Source organism: Antechinus flavipes, chromosome 2, assembly GCF_016432865.1.
Source record: "Antechinus flavipes isolate AdamAnt ecotype Samford, QLD, Australia chromosome 2, AdamAnt_v2, whole genome shotgun sequence".
NCBI classification, from domain to species: domain Eukaryota; kingdom Metazoa; phylum Chordata; class Mammalia; order Dasyuromorphia; family Dasyuridae; genus Antechinus; species Antechinus flavipes.
The window spans coordinates 10,841,610-10,859,458 of NC_067399.1; the positions used below are offsets into that span (position 1 = coordinate 10,841,610).

Sequence of the window (17,849 nt, forward strand, 5' to 3'; positions counted from 1 at the left end):
CTTCAGTGTAGACATTGTTTCTTTCCGCCTGTATCCCCAATGTAGCGCCAAGCCTTCCACAAACCAGGTGTTGGTTAAATTTAAATGCCAAGTCAGCCCCTCCAGTATAAGGAGGGGGGAGGCGCAGAGCCACAGGCAGCTAGTCTGAAAGGGCTCTGGAGGAGCTGCTGAAGACCCACAAGATCACAGCCAAAGCTAATGTGATATCAGGAGCGCTGAGGGACTTGGTGTCTGGCACTACGAGGAGGAGTCAGCAGTTTTCTGGCCCAATCAAACCACCTCTCTCTCTAGAGGCCCGTGTCCATGTTTTAGGAAGGGCACGGGTAAGTCCTGCTAAAGTCCCGCCAAAAGTCCTGCTCTCAAACTAACTGGTAGATTACATCTTTGTATATATCTCTACCTATTTGCTTTCTGTCTCTCCCAATAGATTGTGAGCTCCTTGGAGGCCGTATCCCTAGAGTTCAGTACATTCAGCGGCACATAGTAGGTCCATAAATGTGCCGCCTGACCGCTTTCGGTGCAGACAGGCCGATCTGCCCTGGGCCTGAGCTCCCCGTTATGGCAGGGTTTCAAGTGGAAACTTTCCATTTTTGAGTGAGGATGAAGAGTCCAGTGTGGGCTCCTGGGTCAGTGGGTCCCTCTCGCCCCTGAAGGCTCAGGGACTGCATCGGCGAGGTCGCGCATCCCAAAATACTCTCCGCTTTTTCTCCCCTCCTCCCCATTCCTCCTTTCCTTTCCTCTTCCTCCTCTTTCCTCTCCCTTCTCCTCCCTCCTCCGAGCAGGTACCTCTCACTGCGCAGGCCTAGACCGGGCCTTCGGCCGACTCCACCCCCCAGCCCAAGGGCCTATCTAGATCAGCCGTCCAGGCCTCTGCTCCAGCAAAATCAGGCCCCGCCCCCGGTCTCGGCCCCGCCCCCTCCGGCTCCCGCCCCGCCCATGGCCAGACGCACGTCCTGCTCGTGAGGACCTTACCGATGTTCCCTTCCACCGAGAGGCGCCGGGGTGCGCGCCTCGGAGCCGGAGCAGACGCGGAGCGCTGGCTCAGAGCCATGGGCCCGAGGAAGGCGCGGAGTAGGAGCCGCAGCTGCGGAGCCGGCCTGCCCAGAGCCGCCATCCTCCTCCTCTTCTCCCTCCGCCTTCAGTGCGTGCCCCTCCCCGGGCGTGGAGGTGCGGCCTGCGCCGCTGCCCCGCCCCGCGCTGGGACCCTGAGGGATGAGCCGGCTGAGCGCCTTACGGTTCCCGCTCCATCCCTGCCCAGCCCAGACCCAAACCAGAATGCTCCGGATGGCAACCTCCCCTCTCCGCCCTCCCCATGGGCGGCGAGCCCTTGCTTGGAGGCTGCCAACCAGCCACGATATCCCGGGGAGATCAGCCAGCCAGTCACTGAGTCCCTACTATATGCTGTAGGTGCTGTTTACACAAAGGCAGACCCCTCTCTCAGGGAGCTTATTTCTTTCTTTCTTGGTTTTTATTACAGCTTTTGATTTTCAAACATAGGCATGGGTAATTTTTCAACACTGACCCTTGAAAAACCTCGTCTTCCAAATTTTCCCCTCCTTCCCCCCACTCCTCCCCTAGATGGCAAATAATCCAATATATGTTAAACATACATGTTAAATCCAATATGTGTATACATATTTATAAAATTATGCTGCTGCACAAGAAAAATCAGATAAAGGAGGGAAAAAAAGAAAAAAAAAAACAAAACTCAAACAACAACAAAAAGAGTGAAAGTGCTATGTTGTGATCTACACTCAGTTCCCATAGTCCTCTCTCAGGTGTAGATGGCTCTCTTCACAAGATCATTGGAACTGGACTCAATCATTACATTGTTAGAAAGAGCCGTGTCCATCAAAATTGATCATCCTATGATCTTGTTGCCATGTATAAAGATCTCCTGGTTCTGCTCATTTCGCTTGGCAAGAGAGCATATCTCTAACTGGGGCTTGAGGTAACACACAGAATAAGAAATAAACCAGACATAGGTTACTTCAGACACACCAGATGTGTGCATCTGGGCAAGTCATTTCACTTTGGTTTGCCTCAAATTCCTCATTTGTAAAATGAATATCACTGGTGACCTTAAAGAAGACCACAGAATAGGAAGAGCTGGGGGTGGTGGTGGTGGATAAATTAAGTGAGATCAAGAAGGGGTAACTTGATATTTCCATGGCACTCAAACTGTTAGCATTTTAAAAAGATGGACTGCTAGAAGGATCCATTTTATTTTATTTTTTCCAATATTATTTTATTTTTCCAAATCCATGTAAAGATAGTTTTCAATATTAATTTTTTGGTAAAACTTTGTGCTCCAAAGTTTTCTCCTTTCTTTACCTCCCCCCATCCCCAAGGCAGCAACTCTTGATATAGGTTAAATATGTGCAATTTTCAAACACGTTTCCATATTTGTCACATTGTGTGAGACAAGTTGTTATTTGTAGAATGTCCTGTAGAATTCTACAGGAATCAGGTCACACATCTCAAAATACACTCCGCTTTTACTCTTCCACACAGATCAAAAGGGGAAAAAAGATAAAAACATGAGAAAGAAAAAAAAAAAACAAGGAAACAAAACAACAGAAGGTGAAAACACTATGCTTCCACCCATATTCAATCTCCTTTGTCTAGATCCTATTGGTATATCCCATCCCAAGTCCATTGGAATTACTTTGAATTACCTTGAATCACCTCGTTTTTGAAAAGTGTCAAGTCCAACCCAATTAATCATTTCATAATCTTTCCCTGACTCTCCAAGACTTTCCAAGATTTTCAGTAAGTCTTTCCATGCTTTTCTGAAATCAACATGCTCATCCTTTCTTACAAAAATATTCCATTACCTTCATATATCATAAGTTATTCAGCCATTCTCCAACTGATGGGCATCCTCTCAATTTCCAGTTCCATGCCACTGCAAAAAGGGCTGCCACAAACATTTTGCACATTTAAAAAATACAAAACACTAGAGTTAGGAAAGTGAGGAGGGGAGGGAATTTGTTTTCTGCTACATTGGAGACAAGTATAATAATACCCCATAAACTAAGCTGGATTATCTTTGATTAAGAATTTGGTGATGGATTGTATTTTTCTGGTAGGAGGCCCAGACTAGTTAAATGCAGTGGGGCTCATCACCTGAGGGACAGTTTAGGAAAATCCTATAGAAGTTCCACTTGAGTAAAGGGATCATAATAGAGATGTTTGGAAATTGTCCTGAGCAGCCTACAATGGAGTAAAAGTAATTACCTATGTAGCTTCATAATAAAGAGGGAAGAAATTCAATCAGTCAGATGGAATTCTGGGGAATTGGCCACTGGGTGAAAATAACTAATGAGTCACAGATTGCTAGTGATGGGTTGGGAGTTTGTCAGGCCTTTGTCAAGTCTATGCAAAATGGGCAAGCTAGCTTTGTTCCAGAATTTCTCTGCATCAGTTAAGATGAGAACCAATTATGGAGGAAAAACTCAGCTCTTGAATATGCTCTAACATTCCCTTGGTCCTCTTTCAGAGTCCACCAAGGATAGGGAAAGAAAGGGATTTCTCCCTCATCTCTCCACAGATAACAGAATCTTGCAAGAGCAACATTTGTGGAATTAAGTTCCATAAAATAAAATACAATTTTCCTCAAACTTTCCTTCTACAAAGCAAAGAGATAGTCCAAAACCAATCTATTGTCCGTTACTTAATGTGTCAGGGAATCCAATGATTTCTGCTGGTTTTAAAGTCCTGTAGCAGTCTTACTGACAATTTTTGATGTTCATGAGTCAATTGCCATAACTGTCATGCTCTTGCAGTGGTGGGCACAGACAGCGATGAACCTGAATTTTTGTGGAGGGCTCTTCAAGCCATCAGATTCATAACTTAAAAGAATTCCTGACCCTTCCTCCTTTACCTCTCACATGTATTTAATTTTCAAATCCTGTCCATTCTACAGTCATATTTGTCACATCTGTTACCTTCTATCCATTCAGAAAGCCTCTTTCCCAGTTGACTCAATCAACCGACAAGCAGTTAGTTATTAAGCTCTTTCAATTTGTCATCCTTTGTGCTGTCAAGTCCTGAAATAAATCAAAGTCACCAGTTGAGGAATAAAATGCCTTTGACTGAGATAACAAAATACCAATCCTGCTACCTGGGAGATATCCCACGAATGCATAGCACAGTAGATCACCCAGCTCCAAGATACAGGAGGAGGGACTATAAGGTAGCAAGTCCTGGTCATGAGACTCCAGTGATCCTTGGCAGTCTGCAATGATTGTTTTTCTCTTCATGCCATGAATCCCAATAGAAAGGGGCAAGTGTATTAAGAGCCAAGATCCAATTAAAGTTAGTTTACAAGATAAAATCTCTAGGTGGATGTGGTTCACCTCTTCCTAGTGAAGAGTAATTATTTTGGGAGTAGGAATCTAAAAACATTATTGAAATCCTGCATTACTAGGATGATTTGTTGTTTCACTAGGATGATTAACAGATCTCAGTTAATATTACATTTGGTATTAACAATTTTCTCCCAGTGCTAAGTGCTGAGAAGACTCTCTCTCTCTCTCTCTCTCTCTCTCTCTCTCTTTCTCTCTCTCTCTCTCTCTCTCTCTCTCTCTCTCTCTCTCTCTCTCTCACACACACACACACACACACACACACACAAGATAGTTTGTGCTCTTAAGCTAATCATCTCTTAATTTCTTACAATGGAGTAAAAGTAATTATCTATGTAATTTCATAACAAAGAGGGAAGAAATTTATTCAGTCAGATGGAATTCTGGGGAATTGGCCATTGGGTGAAAACAACTAATGATTCACAGATGTTTTCCTTTCTTTTTTTTCCAGTAGCTCTCAGCTCCAATTCATCCTCATAGGCCAAAAAGAAAATCCTAAAACACAAATCTGACCCTGCCACTCCCCTTGTCAGAAAACTTTTCTGGCTCCCTATTACCCGAATTGGATTTCTTCAATCAGAAACTACAAGACCACTCATTCCAATTTATGAATTCCATCAAATGGTTGCTGCCTTTCCTTTTATATCTCAAACTCTGTCATATTGCCTCTAGAATAAAATACAAACTCTTCAGTCATTTGAAATCTCCCACAATCTGGCTGTTACCTACATTTTCTGCCTTCCTTTACCCCTCCATTCTGACCAAATGGCCAACCCTCCCTGAATGATTTTCATTTCTTACCTACATGACTGCACAGAGTATACTGTGTCTGGAATTCCTACTCTTCCTCATTTCCATCTTTTATAATCTTTGGCTTCCTTTAAAGCACAGTTTAGGTGCTAACTTCTTTGCAAGGCTTTGCCTGATTTCCGCAGTTAATGCTTGAGCTCTCTCTGTCTCTGTCTCCATTTCTGTTTCTCCAGTTTTTGAAATTACTTTCTATTTACTTATTTGTACAGTCTGTATCTCCCTCATGGAACGTAAGCTTCTTGAAGGCAGGAACTTTTTCTGTCTTGTGCCTGGCACAAAGCAGAGATTTAATTATTGTTTACTGATTTGTATTGAACTGAATATGGTCCAACTCCTCCTTCTGTAAACAAAGCGATTGGCTCGGGTTATTTCCAATTTCTTAATTTATGATCCCATGATAAATCTTAGCCTCAGGAAGGTTGCCCGGGGCAAAGGTGAGATTCATATCCAATCCCCTTGAGTGTTCTTGGTGCACTGTTCTTCACAATCTGTCTCCTTGTCAGTCACCCAACTAATAGAGGATGGACCTGGCACTAAAAATAAATACTTTTGAAGCCTCCGAGGTAAGCTAGGTTCTATTCTGCTTTGCTTTTCATGTTACCTACCTCTAAATACTGTTTCCAGGACTGTCAATCCCCTAATTTTTAATATGGAAATTGACTCCTGGCTCAAAGGAGGACTTCCAAGCAGCCTGAATGGTCTTGGGGAAAAGATTTCCACACGGCACTTTTGTGATGCTAAACCAGGTTCTCCCCCTGCTGGGATACAGGGGTCAATCCACAAAGCAGCTGGGTCTGCATGCAACTATTTCTCCTTGACTATTTTATCTGAATTGGCCACTCACCTTTTTCTCTCCTGCTCTCTGAATAGCTCTTCAGATCCAGGCTTAGAGAATAAAGGGTTGACTCTATCCCACAGAGATGTGACCCTGAATTATTGATTCCACATCCTTTATATCAGGGTCCCAGGGAACCATGGGAAAAGAATGGCAAACCATCCAGGTGCTTCTAGATTCCAGGACAATAGGGATGGAAATGCTTAAGAGGATGACTGGCTCTTCACTCTGGCCTCTTAAGAAAAGTGAATTTAGAAGCACAGAATCAGAAGCTATCTTGTCCTGTCTATACCACAATACCAAACCACGTCTCTGACAAATTCACCTTCTGCACTTGATAAATGTTCATTGACTGAATGAGTCTCCTCCTTACTTGTTGGGTAGGGTATTAGGCTTGGAATCAGGAAGATTTGAGTTCACATCTGACCTCAGACACTTACTAGCTGTGTGATCCTGGGTAAGTCACATTTAACCCTGTTTACCTCAGTTACCCCAGATGTAAAATGAGCTGGAGAAAGAAATGATAAACCACTCCAGTATCTTCCCAAAAAATTCCCAAATGAAGACTCAGATATGACTGAAACAACTGAACAACAATAAACAAAAATATCCCGTCCCCCAGTAACTGAATGGATTTGAAGTCAGGAGATGCAAATTAAGATCTCAGCTTGGCTACTTACCAATTATGTGATCTTGGTCAAGTCACTTCTCTTTCTCTAATATTCTGCTTTCTCATTTTTAAAATGAGGGGTTAGAGTAGATACTCTCTGAAGATCTTTCCAGTTCTCAATCTATGATTCTTGAGGATAAAAGACTAGTTCATTTTCACTTCTATATGCTCAGCACCTAGGACAGTGCCTTAGACTTAACCTGATAGTGATTTATTTCTTTGGTATAGGGAACTCTTGGTGAAAGCATTTATTCCCTCCATCTATGAGGGTCAGGGCCTACCCTACTAGCAACTTTAGAGCTTAAAGCAGTTTCCTGGGGCACTGAGAAAGTGAGTCACATATCTAGATTATACAGTTAGCCTCAAAGGCAGGAGGTGAATTTGTCTCTCTGGCTTATAAGGCAACTTTTTATTTACTGTTATAGACTTCTGCTCTGTCTTGTACATAATAGGTACTTAAAAAAAAACATGTTTTAAAATTGGATTGAATTCCAGAGAGCAGATATGTTTCTCCTTCCTTTAGTCTTCATACTCTCTACTAAATGACTAAATCCAGCCATAAGTTGGAAGACAACTGACAGAATGAAATCAGACAATCCAAGGAGTATGGCATGCACTCCAGACCGAAGATTGCCCAATGAAACTGTGTCAGAATGTATCAGAGATAAGACTTGAACTGATTTTTCATCCATTGGCCCTCACCACTTCTTGCCTTGTCCATGGTATAAGGATTAGAGTTACAGTTGGTAATCATTTACTTCATTTAATTGAAAAGGATACAAATGTGGGTGGGGAGAGGAGAGAGAGGACAAGGAAGAAAGGCATGGAGGAAAAAAAAGGAAAAGTGAGAAAAACAGTGTCTTGATGAAAGTAGGCATTTCATAAGTTTATTGAATTGAATCAAGGACTTTAAAAGATACACAAACTGATCAATTCAATGACCAACCACAATTCTAGGAGTGGAAACATGATAACCATCTCCTTAGAGAGGATTGATGGAGCAAAGATATAAAATGAGCCATATATTTTAAGACAAAGCCAATGTAGGAATTTTGTTTTACTAGGTATATTTGTAATAGAGGGCTTAAAAAAAATCTTTCCTCAATTGGAGGTAGAGGAGACAAGGGTTATATTAGTAGCAGTTAGTAATAATAATAATCTTTGAGGTTACAAAGTGCTTTACAAATATCTTATTTGAGTCTCACAACAATCCTGCAAGATAGATGTTGTTAATACCAACATTTTATAGATGAACAAACTGAGGTTAGGAGAGAATTAAATGACTTGCCCAGGGTCATACTAGTAGTAAGAAGTAACTGAGGTCAGAATTGAACTCGGGTCTTTCTGACTCTACAGCCAACACTCTCTCCACTATACCCCTGAGCTTCTACAATGATGATGATGATAACAAATACTTGCATTTATATAGCATTAGCTTTGTAAAGTACTTCATATATTTATCCCATTTGTTAGTTTATATAAAATATAAAAAGAAGAGAAAGAGGATCAGTGAAGAATATATGTTTTTGAATAAACCAACGAGAAGAGAGAAGGGTAAAATCATAAACAAGGGACAGTTTCAAAACATGTTGAATTTTTAAAAAACCCGATATCCATAATAGAGATACATGGTTTCAGGGGCAGTTCTTTTTTTCTGATTTTTTTTTTCTCTGAAGAGAGAAATGATGATTTTATTGAGTTTGTTGAATTTAAAAAGTTTTAAATGAGCAAAAATAATGAATTGACTGGAAGAGAAAATAAGTTGTGGGGAAAGGAAGATGCCTCATTCACCATGGGAGACATTTCTAGGTGTTTAGTGGAGTCTCTCTTGTCCTCAGCTGAGCCCTGATTTGGAGGGAAATGTCAGAGGTCAGGCAGGGATTCCTACTTCATAGTGATGTATCTTCTTGAATTCTTATAACAGTGCTCAGCCTTCATTATAACTCCCAATCTATCCTAAAAATCTCATCCTCCCCCACAAAGCCGAGCTCCTAGGAATAGGTATAGCTACTCTCATTGCCCCCACATCCTTTCCTGTTCCTCTAACACCTTATCATCTTATTCCATCTCTCTGGATAGAAACTGTTCTCTCCAAAGTTACTGGCAGTTTCTTAATTGCCAAGTGAGAGATGACTGATCCTTCTTTACTTGTTTTCAGCACTCAGAACTGCTGATTTCCCAGGATTCTGCAATTGGGCTTTTTTTTTTTTTTTTCTGTGTGATAGTATCTCCTTTTCATTCTTTTCCCACCTGATCCTTCTCAGTCTTATTTCCTAGATCACAAGGCCAGAGATTTATAGCTAAAGAAGGAATCTTAGAAGTCACCAAGTCCAGCTCCTTCATTTTAAAGATTAGGAAATTGAAGTCCAGAGAAATTAAATCACTTGCTTAAGATCACACAGCTTGAAAACCAGCCAGTCAGTCAGTAAATATGTATTGCTTGTTACATGTCAAACACTTTGTAAAGTACTGGGGATGCAAAGAAATGGAGATTCTGTCAAGAAATTCACTGTATAATGAGGGAGCCAACAAGGCAAACAACTATGAACAGACAGTCTAAATAGAGGATAAATTTGAAGCAGTCAACTCAGAGAAGATGCAAGAATTAAAGAGCATTGGGAAAGATTTCCTGTCAAATGTGGGATTTTAGCTGACACTTGAAAAAAGCCAGATACAAGCCAATCTTCTATCTTATACATTTGGCTAGTTTATCATGGATTATCTAATCCCTTATGCCCTGCTCCTAACTGTGAGCATGTCCCAGGTCCTTACCCTGGATTTTTTTTTCTCTCCATGAATCTTCCTTCTTGGTGATTTTAGCAGGTTCCTTAGGTTCAAAGATCACTTCTATGAAGATGACTTCTAGATTTCTTTATACAGTCTAGTTCTCTCATCTGCCTATATGGGATTTTGCTCTCAATATTCTATAGGCTGCTCAGACTCAACATGTCATGTCCAGAACTGAGCCTGTTATTCCCCCCACTCCTCAGTTTCCAAACTTCCCTATTTTTGAGGGCAACCTGTTGTTCAGATCTCAAACTTGGTGTCATCCTTGACTCTTTTCTCCCCCACTCCATCCTGAGTTCAAAATCTGGCTTGAAACATTTATTAGGCACCTTAGGAGATTCTGGTCTCCTAGCCTCAGTTTCCTCAACTGCAAAATAGGGGAAATAATGATACTCATCCTACCTCTCAGGATTGTTGTGAGGATCAAATGATTTGTTATTTGTAACCTGCTTAGCAAAATTCCTGGCATACGGTAGGTGTTTTAAAACAGTTTATTCCCATTTCCTTCTTCTCATCACATCAGCTGCCAAATCTTGTTGATTTACCTCCATGAGATCCCTTATATCCACCCCCTTCTCCATCCACACCTCATCTCCTCATCTCTTCTTGCTGACAAGACTACAAAAAGCCTCCTAATTGGTCTCTCTGCCTCTTCTCCAAATCATTGTCCACAAAGCTGACAAAATGATATTTCTAAATCCCAGGATTAAGTCATGCTCTTTTGCAAAAAGCTCCAGGGGATCCTCTGATTTCTTCTAAGATTAAATACAGCCTCCTTGAGTTGGCTCTCAAAGCACTTCAAAATTAATTATAGTCTACCTTTCTAGCTTGATTTCCCATTACCTCCTTCATGCAGTCTTTGTTCCTGCCAAATAGTCCTATTTGCTGTTCCCCATGCACAATATTTCAACTTCTGTCTCTGTATCTTTGAACTGACTGGCCGTCCCTCATGTCTGGAACCATTCTTGCCTAGGATCCTTCAAAATTCCATGTGAGCATTAACCTTTATGTGAGCTTTTTCTTGATCTCACCATTCTGTTATTGGACTTTGTCCTAAATTACATTTTACTTATTTTATGTTTATCTTGTATTTAATTTCATGTATACAACATATATTGTTCACCGCCCCCCCCCTCCAATCCACTCTTTGGAGGCAGTGATTGCTTAATTTTTGCATTCAAATCTAGTCCATGTTATGCCATAGTTTTCTTTTATTGTCCTGCCTCAGTTTTCCTGAATTGTACTGCCTCAGTTTCCCTGAATTGTGACCTAATTGTTCTGGTCATTCCTGCAACATCCCTCCCTCTTAATCATCAGAATATTTGAATACCGGAATGCCTCTCCCCAATCCAATCTATCAGAATATCAGATACCATCTTGTCAAGATACCTCTCCCCATCTCAGGGGTGCCTCCCCCCATTATGTCATCCCCATCTCTGGTGGCTCCCCTACCCTGTCAGAACCAGATTGTCAGAGTCCCATTCCCACTCTCAGCACCCTGACTCGACCCCTGCCTCAGTCTCCCCCCTGTGTCTGAGCCACGTGTATATAGGTCATTGAGAACTCACATTGGTTGCTGGATTCTTGGAGACGATAGTCACATTCAGCCCTGCGACCAAACCATGGATCCATTTGGTCCCAGTAAATCTCTCCCTTTCAAATAAAATATTAAATGCTCTCTAATCTCTATCTTGCCTCAGTTTCTCTGACATTACAATCCAGAGGAGTCACATAAGAAATGCACGCTGATTGATTAACTCTTAAGATTCTTATCTCATCTTGTATTGGAGTTATTTATGTACCTGGCCAATCTCTCCTTTTGGAAAGTAAACTTCTCAAGTTCAAGAACTATCTGTGAAGACTTCTCTATGTCTTTATCTTTTGCATGGTTACTAAATGTCTTAAGGGAATATAAGCTATTTGAGTGTGATGAGTCTTTATTTATGGACTTTGGGAGAGTACAGTGTCTTGCACACAGTAGATACTTAATAAATGTTTATTGCTATAAAAAAACTTGTTGCAAACTGTGAATACATAATGAAGGTAGAAATGAGGCTGGGGAAGGGGAAGACAATAAGCTTTCCCACTAAGAATATTAGAGTGCTAGAGCTTTCAATGAATAGTGAAGTAAAACTAAATTTCTTTTCGTCAAATTCTCTTAATACACTCCCTTTAAAATAGTCTAAAATATGTGCCGAACAGAATTTTGGGCAGTAAAACCAAGAAAAAGACACAGTGAATCATTATCTTAGCTCAGAACAGTAATAGGTCATGATAATGACAGCAGTAATAAGGAATAGTGCAACACCCAAGGATGATAAGGAAACTTAGCACCTGGTCAGAAAGAGATCCTAGTTATCCCATACTAGCATTGAATATCATTTAGCAGTTCCATTATCCATTACCCAATTCTGAGTCACAGTTCTAGGATGGAGAGGAGTGATTACAATCATAAAGGAGCAAAGACTTCACCAGGCAGAGATCAGAAGGCCAGTGAAGAGATCTCTTCACACACTTACAGGCCCCTTGCCTGAGCCATGAAAACCCCAGAAAGACATAAAAGACAGAAGACAGACCAAAACATGTTCCCCTCCTTCCTGATCCCAAAGTGAGCAGGGCCTAACTCTAACATAAAATACAAAGATAAGAAATAGGCTGGAAAAATAAGCAAACAAACAACAACAACAACAACAACAAAAAACAAAGAATCTGGCCATAAAAAATTACTATGTTGACAGGAAGCTCAACACAAAACTCAGAGGAAGACAACAATATGAAAATATCTACAAGTATTCTCAAAGAATAATAAATGCAGATTGGACACAAGCTCAACAAAAGTTCCCGAAGAGCTAGAAAAATGATTTCAAAAATCAAATAAGATTGATAGAGAGGAAATTGTGAAACTAAATGAGAGCAATGCAAGAAAATTATAAAAAGAGAACTAATATCTTGATAAAAGGACACAAAAACGCTGGGGAAAAAAAAAAAAAACTCTTCAAATAGCAGAATCAGCCAAATGGTAAAAGAGGTACAAAAACTCACTGCAAAACAAAACAAAACAAAATATTTCCTTAAAAATTAGACTTGGAAAAGCAGAAGCTATCAACTTCATGGGACTTCAAGAAAAAATAGAATTCAAAAGAATGAAAAAAATAAAAGAAAATGTGAAATACCTCATTGGGAAAACAACTGACCTGGAAAATAGATGAGAGATAATTTAAGAATTATTAGACTACCTGAAAATCATAATAAAAAAAATGGAATAATCTTTCAAGAAATTATCAAGGAAAATTGATATTTTAAAACCAGAAGGGGGAAATGACAGGAATACCAGAGTAGAAATTGAAAAAAGGCACTGATCACTTTTTTTTTTCCTCTGAGGCAATTGTGGTTAAGTGATTTGCCCAGAGTCACACACCAGGAAGTGTTGAGTATCTGAGGTCAGATTTGAATTCAGGTCCTCCTGACTTCAGGGTTGGTGCTCTATCTACTATACCACCTAGCTGCCTCCTCACTTATCACTTCTTGAAAGAAATATCAAAATGAGAACTCTCTGGAACACAATAGTCAAAATTGAGATCCACCAGATTCAGGAGAAATACTGCAAGTAGCCATAAAAAAGAAATAAATATATTATAGAACCATAATCAGGGTGATACAAGATTTAGCACCTACCACTATAGAGAACCAGAGAATTTGGAATATGATTTTTCAAAATGTAAAGGATCTAGAGTAACAACCAAGAATACACTAGTGGGGAAAACTGCATATAACTCTACAGGGGGGAAATGGATATTTAATGAAATAAAAGATTTTCAAGCATTCTTGATGAAAAGACCAGAGCTGAACAGAAAATTTAACATTCATTCAAGGTTAAACTGTTTGTTTAACCTGTATGGGAAACTGAAACATGTAATCCCTAAGAACATTATCATCACTAAGATTTTTAATGGGAGTCTACTTAAATGGAGGAAATGGGTATGAAGCTAATATGTTGGCACAATTTTGAAAGAAGAATACAATGGGAAGTGGAGGAAGGAAGATGTGCAAGGAAGAGTTTATACATTGAAGGGTAAAATGGAATAGAATAGAAAATGCTTACACTGGTTTAGAGAGAGAAAAATGTACATATACACACAGATAACATCTAGATGTTATCTAGAAGAAAAACAGGAGAGAAAAAGGGCTGATGGAAAGGAGGAGAAGTATAAAATGGAGGACAGATTAAGGGTGGTAGTGGTTAGAAGCAAAACATTCTTGAGAACAGTATAGGGTAAAAAAGAGAAAGATAAATATAAGATGGATGGAGGTGGATACACATTTAGCAAACATAGCAATGAATGGAATTCACTATAAGATGGAAGCAAGTAGCATAATGGATTAGAAGCAGAACCCCTTCCCTCAAAAAATATTGTTTTCAAGAAACATACTTGAAACACAAAGATACACGCTGAGTTAAAATAAAATAAAATATTTCGGGAGCAGCATCTATTATCCTTCAGCTGAAGTAAAACAAAATAAATGATAGCAATCATCTCAATTCAAAGCAGAAGCAAAAATGGATACAATTAAAAGTGATAAGGCAATAACATTTTGCTAAAGTACTATAAACAATGAATTAATATCATAATTAAACATATTTGTGTCAAATGGTTTGGCATCCAAATTCTTGAAGAAAAAGTTAAATGAATTGTAATAGAGAATAGTAAAAATATACTAGTGGGGGACCTCAAATTTATCCCATTCAGACTGGGATAAAGCTAATCATAAAATAAGAAATAAATACAAGTTTTTAAAAGTTATATATGATAGGTCTCTGGAAAATATTGAATGGAATTAGAATTGAAGGGAGTATACCTATATACCATCACACCTTTGCAAAAACTGACCATATATTAAGGTGCAGAAACTATACAAACAAATGCAGAACAGCAGAAATGTTAAATGAACCCTTTTCTGAGTATAACATAATAAAAATTTACATTTAGTAAAGAACCTAAAAGAATGAATAGGTCAAAGAGCAAATCATAGAAACAATCATTACAACAATTAAACAACATGTCATTCGTGGGATGCAGCCAAAGCAGTACTTAGAAACAAATTAAATATTTACCACAATAAAGAAAGAGCATATCAGCTAATTGAATATACAACTAAACAAACACAAAATTGCCTCCCTCCCCTAGTTAAATACCAAAATAGAAATTCTGAAAATCAAAGGAAAGATGAATAAAATTAAATGCAAAATTACCAAACAAACATTGGGCTAATAAAGAAAAGTGGAAGCTGGTTTTATGAAGCAACATCAACAATAAAATAGATAAATCTTTGGCTAAGTTGATTTAAAAAAATAATTCCCAATATAAAAAATGAAAAGGGTGAATGTAAAACCAATAAGGATGAAATAAAAGCAATTATTAGGAGTTATTTTGTACAACTATGACAATAAAACTGACAATCTAAATGAAATAGATGAATAATTGCAAATGTATAGGGAAATAGAATACTTAAATAATTCTTAGAAAAAGAAATTGAAGAATGTATAAAATAGTTCCTTGGGGGAGGGAAAAGACACAGGAACATATGGATTTACAAGCAAATTCTATTAAACATTTAATAAACAATTAATTCTAGTACCATTTTAAGTTGTTTGAAAAATAGGTAAAGAAATACTACTAAATTCCTTCTGTGAAACAAATATGATTTTGATAGTGAAATCAAGGAGAGCAAAAACAGAAAGAAAACTACAAATTAGTTTCCCTAATGAATATTGATGCACACATTTTAAATAAAATACTAATAAAGAGATTACAACAATATATCACAAAAGTCATACATAATGATCAAGTCAGATTTATGCTAGAAATGCAGGGCTGATTCAATATTAGGAAAATTGCCCATATTAATAACAAAAACATTTAAAAATCATATAATTACTTCAATAGATAGAGAAAATACTTGACAGAAATATAACATTCATTCCTGGGGAAAAAAATACAAATCACAGGGATATATGAAGCTTTAAAAAAGCTAAATAATGTCTATCTAAAAACAAATAATATCTATAAAAGAATAGAAGAGAAACCTTTCTAATAAGATAAGGGTAAAGCTAGGATTTACCCATTATTATTTAATATTTACACAATTACTATTCAATATTGTACTAGAAATGCCTATTCTTACAAGAAGATAAGAAAAAGAAATCGAAGAAATAAACACAGGCAATGGGGAAAGAAAACTATCACTTTTTGCAGATAGCATAGCACACCTAGAAAGCCTAAAGAGTCAAGTAAAATTGTTTTGGAAACAATTACCAATTCAGCAAAGTTTTAGGAGAGAAAACAAATCTAATATAAATCACCAGCATTTTTATAAACTACCAAAAAAAAAAATCCAGCTGGAAGAAACAAAAAGAGAAATTCCATTTAAAATAACCAGAAACAGTATAAAATATGAGAGAATTTACCTGCCAAGACACATACAGAAATGTTATTCATATAATTACAAAACACTTTTCATATGAATAAAATCAAATCTAAATCCTGGAGAAATGTTAATTGCTCATTGGTAGGCTGAGCCAATATAATAAAATAACAATTCTACCTAAATCAAGTTACTAATTCAGTGCCATGACAATCAAATTACCAAGGAATGATTTTCCAGAGCTAGAAAAAAGTAATAGTAAAATTCATCTGCAGGAAAAAAAGATGAACAAAATCAAGGAAATTAGTGAAAAAAAATGTGAAGGAGGCAAATTTAGTAATATTAGATCTCAAATTCTACCATAAAACTGTTATCATTAAAACAATAGAAATAGTGATTGATCAGTGGAATGATTAAGAAGTATACCGAAACAAATGAGCACACTAATCATGTTTGACATACCCAAATATCCCAGACACTGGGGCAAGAACATACTGTTTGATAAAAACCACTAGGAAAACCAAAAAGTAATCTGGCAGAAAATAGGCACAAACCAACATCTCACACCATATATCAAGATAAACGTGTGATTTTTACATAAAGGGCGATAGCACAGTCAACTGGGGAAGCATGGAAGAAATTACCTGTCAAATCTATGCATAAGGGAAGAGATCATAACCAAACAAGACATAGAATGGTTCATGGGAGGTAGAATGGATAATTCTGATCTAAACTGGATAATTTTATTTGCCTGGAATTAAAAGTGTTTTGTGCAAAGGATGTTTGTGCAAAATAATGTAGTTAAAATTAGAAGGAAACAATAAAATAAAATTTAAAGCAGGGGACGGGGGAAAGTTTCTTTGAAAAGATCACATTTCTCAAATATATGATATAAGAAAACAACCAAATTTATAAAAAATGGATCCATTCCCTGATTGATAAATGATTAAGGCATATGAAGTTTTCAGAGGAAGAAATCAAATCTATCAATAATTATGTTAAATACATTCTCTGAATCACTAATAATTAGAAAAATGCTAATTAAAACAACTCTGGTGTACTACTTCATGTCCATCAGATCAGCTAAGATGATAGAAAAGGAAAATGACAAATGCAGAGGATGTGGTCGAGTAGGTACACTAATGTACTGTTGTCATAGCGAAGAACTAGTCTAACCATTTTGGAGAGCAATTTGGAACTATATGCAACATCTATAAAACTTTGACCCGGAAATACTAAGTGTTGTATCCCAAAGGAAGCAAAGAAAAGGGAAAAGGACCTATTTGTACAAAAATATTTCTAGCAGCTCTTTTTGTGGTAGCAAAGAATTGGAAATCAAGAGAATACCCATCAAGTGGGGAATGCCTGAACGACTCGTGGTATATAAATATGATGGGAAACTATTTTGCCATATGAAATGATGAAGGGGATGGTTTCAGAGATTTGTTTGGATTGGTGCAAAGCGAAGTAAGCAGAATCATAAAAACAATTCACACAGAAACAGCGATATTGTAAAGATAATTGACTTTTCACAGATTTAGTAACACCGATCAATACAATCCACAATTATTCAGGACTCATGATAAAAAAATCCTACTTCCACATATAAAACTGATACTCTCAAAGTGCAGATTGAAGCATATTTTTTCTCCTTTTTCTCCTCTCAGCATATGAGTAATGTAGAAATATATTTTGTAGAGCTTTATATATATATGTGTATATATATGTATGAGTAAATATGCATATATGGATATGTTTATAATATATATGTATATAAATGCATGTATATATATCTGTATTATAATTCTTGCCTTCTCAATGGTAAAATGGCAAAATGGTAGGGGAAGTAGTGAGGGATCAGAGAATTTGGAACTGAAAATAAAAACAAAACTGAATTTAAAAAATAAACTGCTGCTCATTAGATGGAGTTTGGCAAACATTAAGTAGGGAGCTA

At 37.9% G+C, this 17,849-nt stretch overlaps 1 protein-coding gene across 1 annotated transcript in view; it reads right to left on the reverse strand.

Annotated features, from left to right (window-relative positions):
• The window catches only part of DGUOK (deoxyguanosine kinase), a 46,851-nt gene extending 43,367 nt beyond the window's left edge, over window positions 1–3,484 (reverse strand). Inside the window, exon 1 of the mRNA XM_051974142.1 lies at window positions 973–3,484. Within this exon, the coding sequence (XP_051830102.1) occupies window positions 973–1,114 (142 nt within the window). The 5' untranslated portion in view covers window positions 1,115–3,484. The remainder of the gene's footprint in view (window positions 1–972) is intronic.
• Between the last annotated feature and the right edge of the window lie 14,365 nt (window positions 3,485–17,849).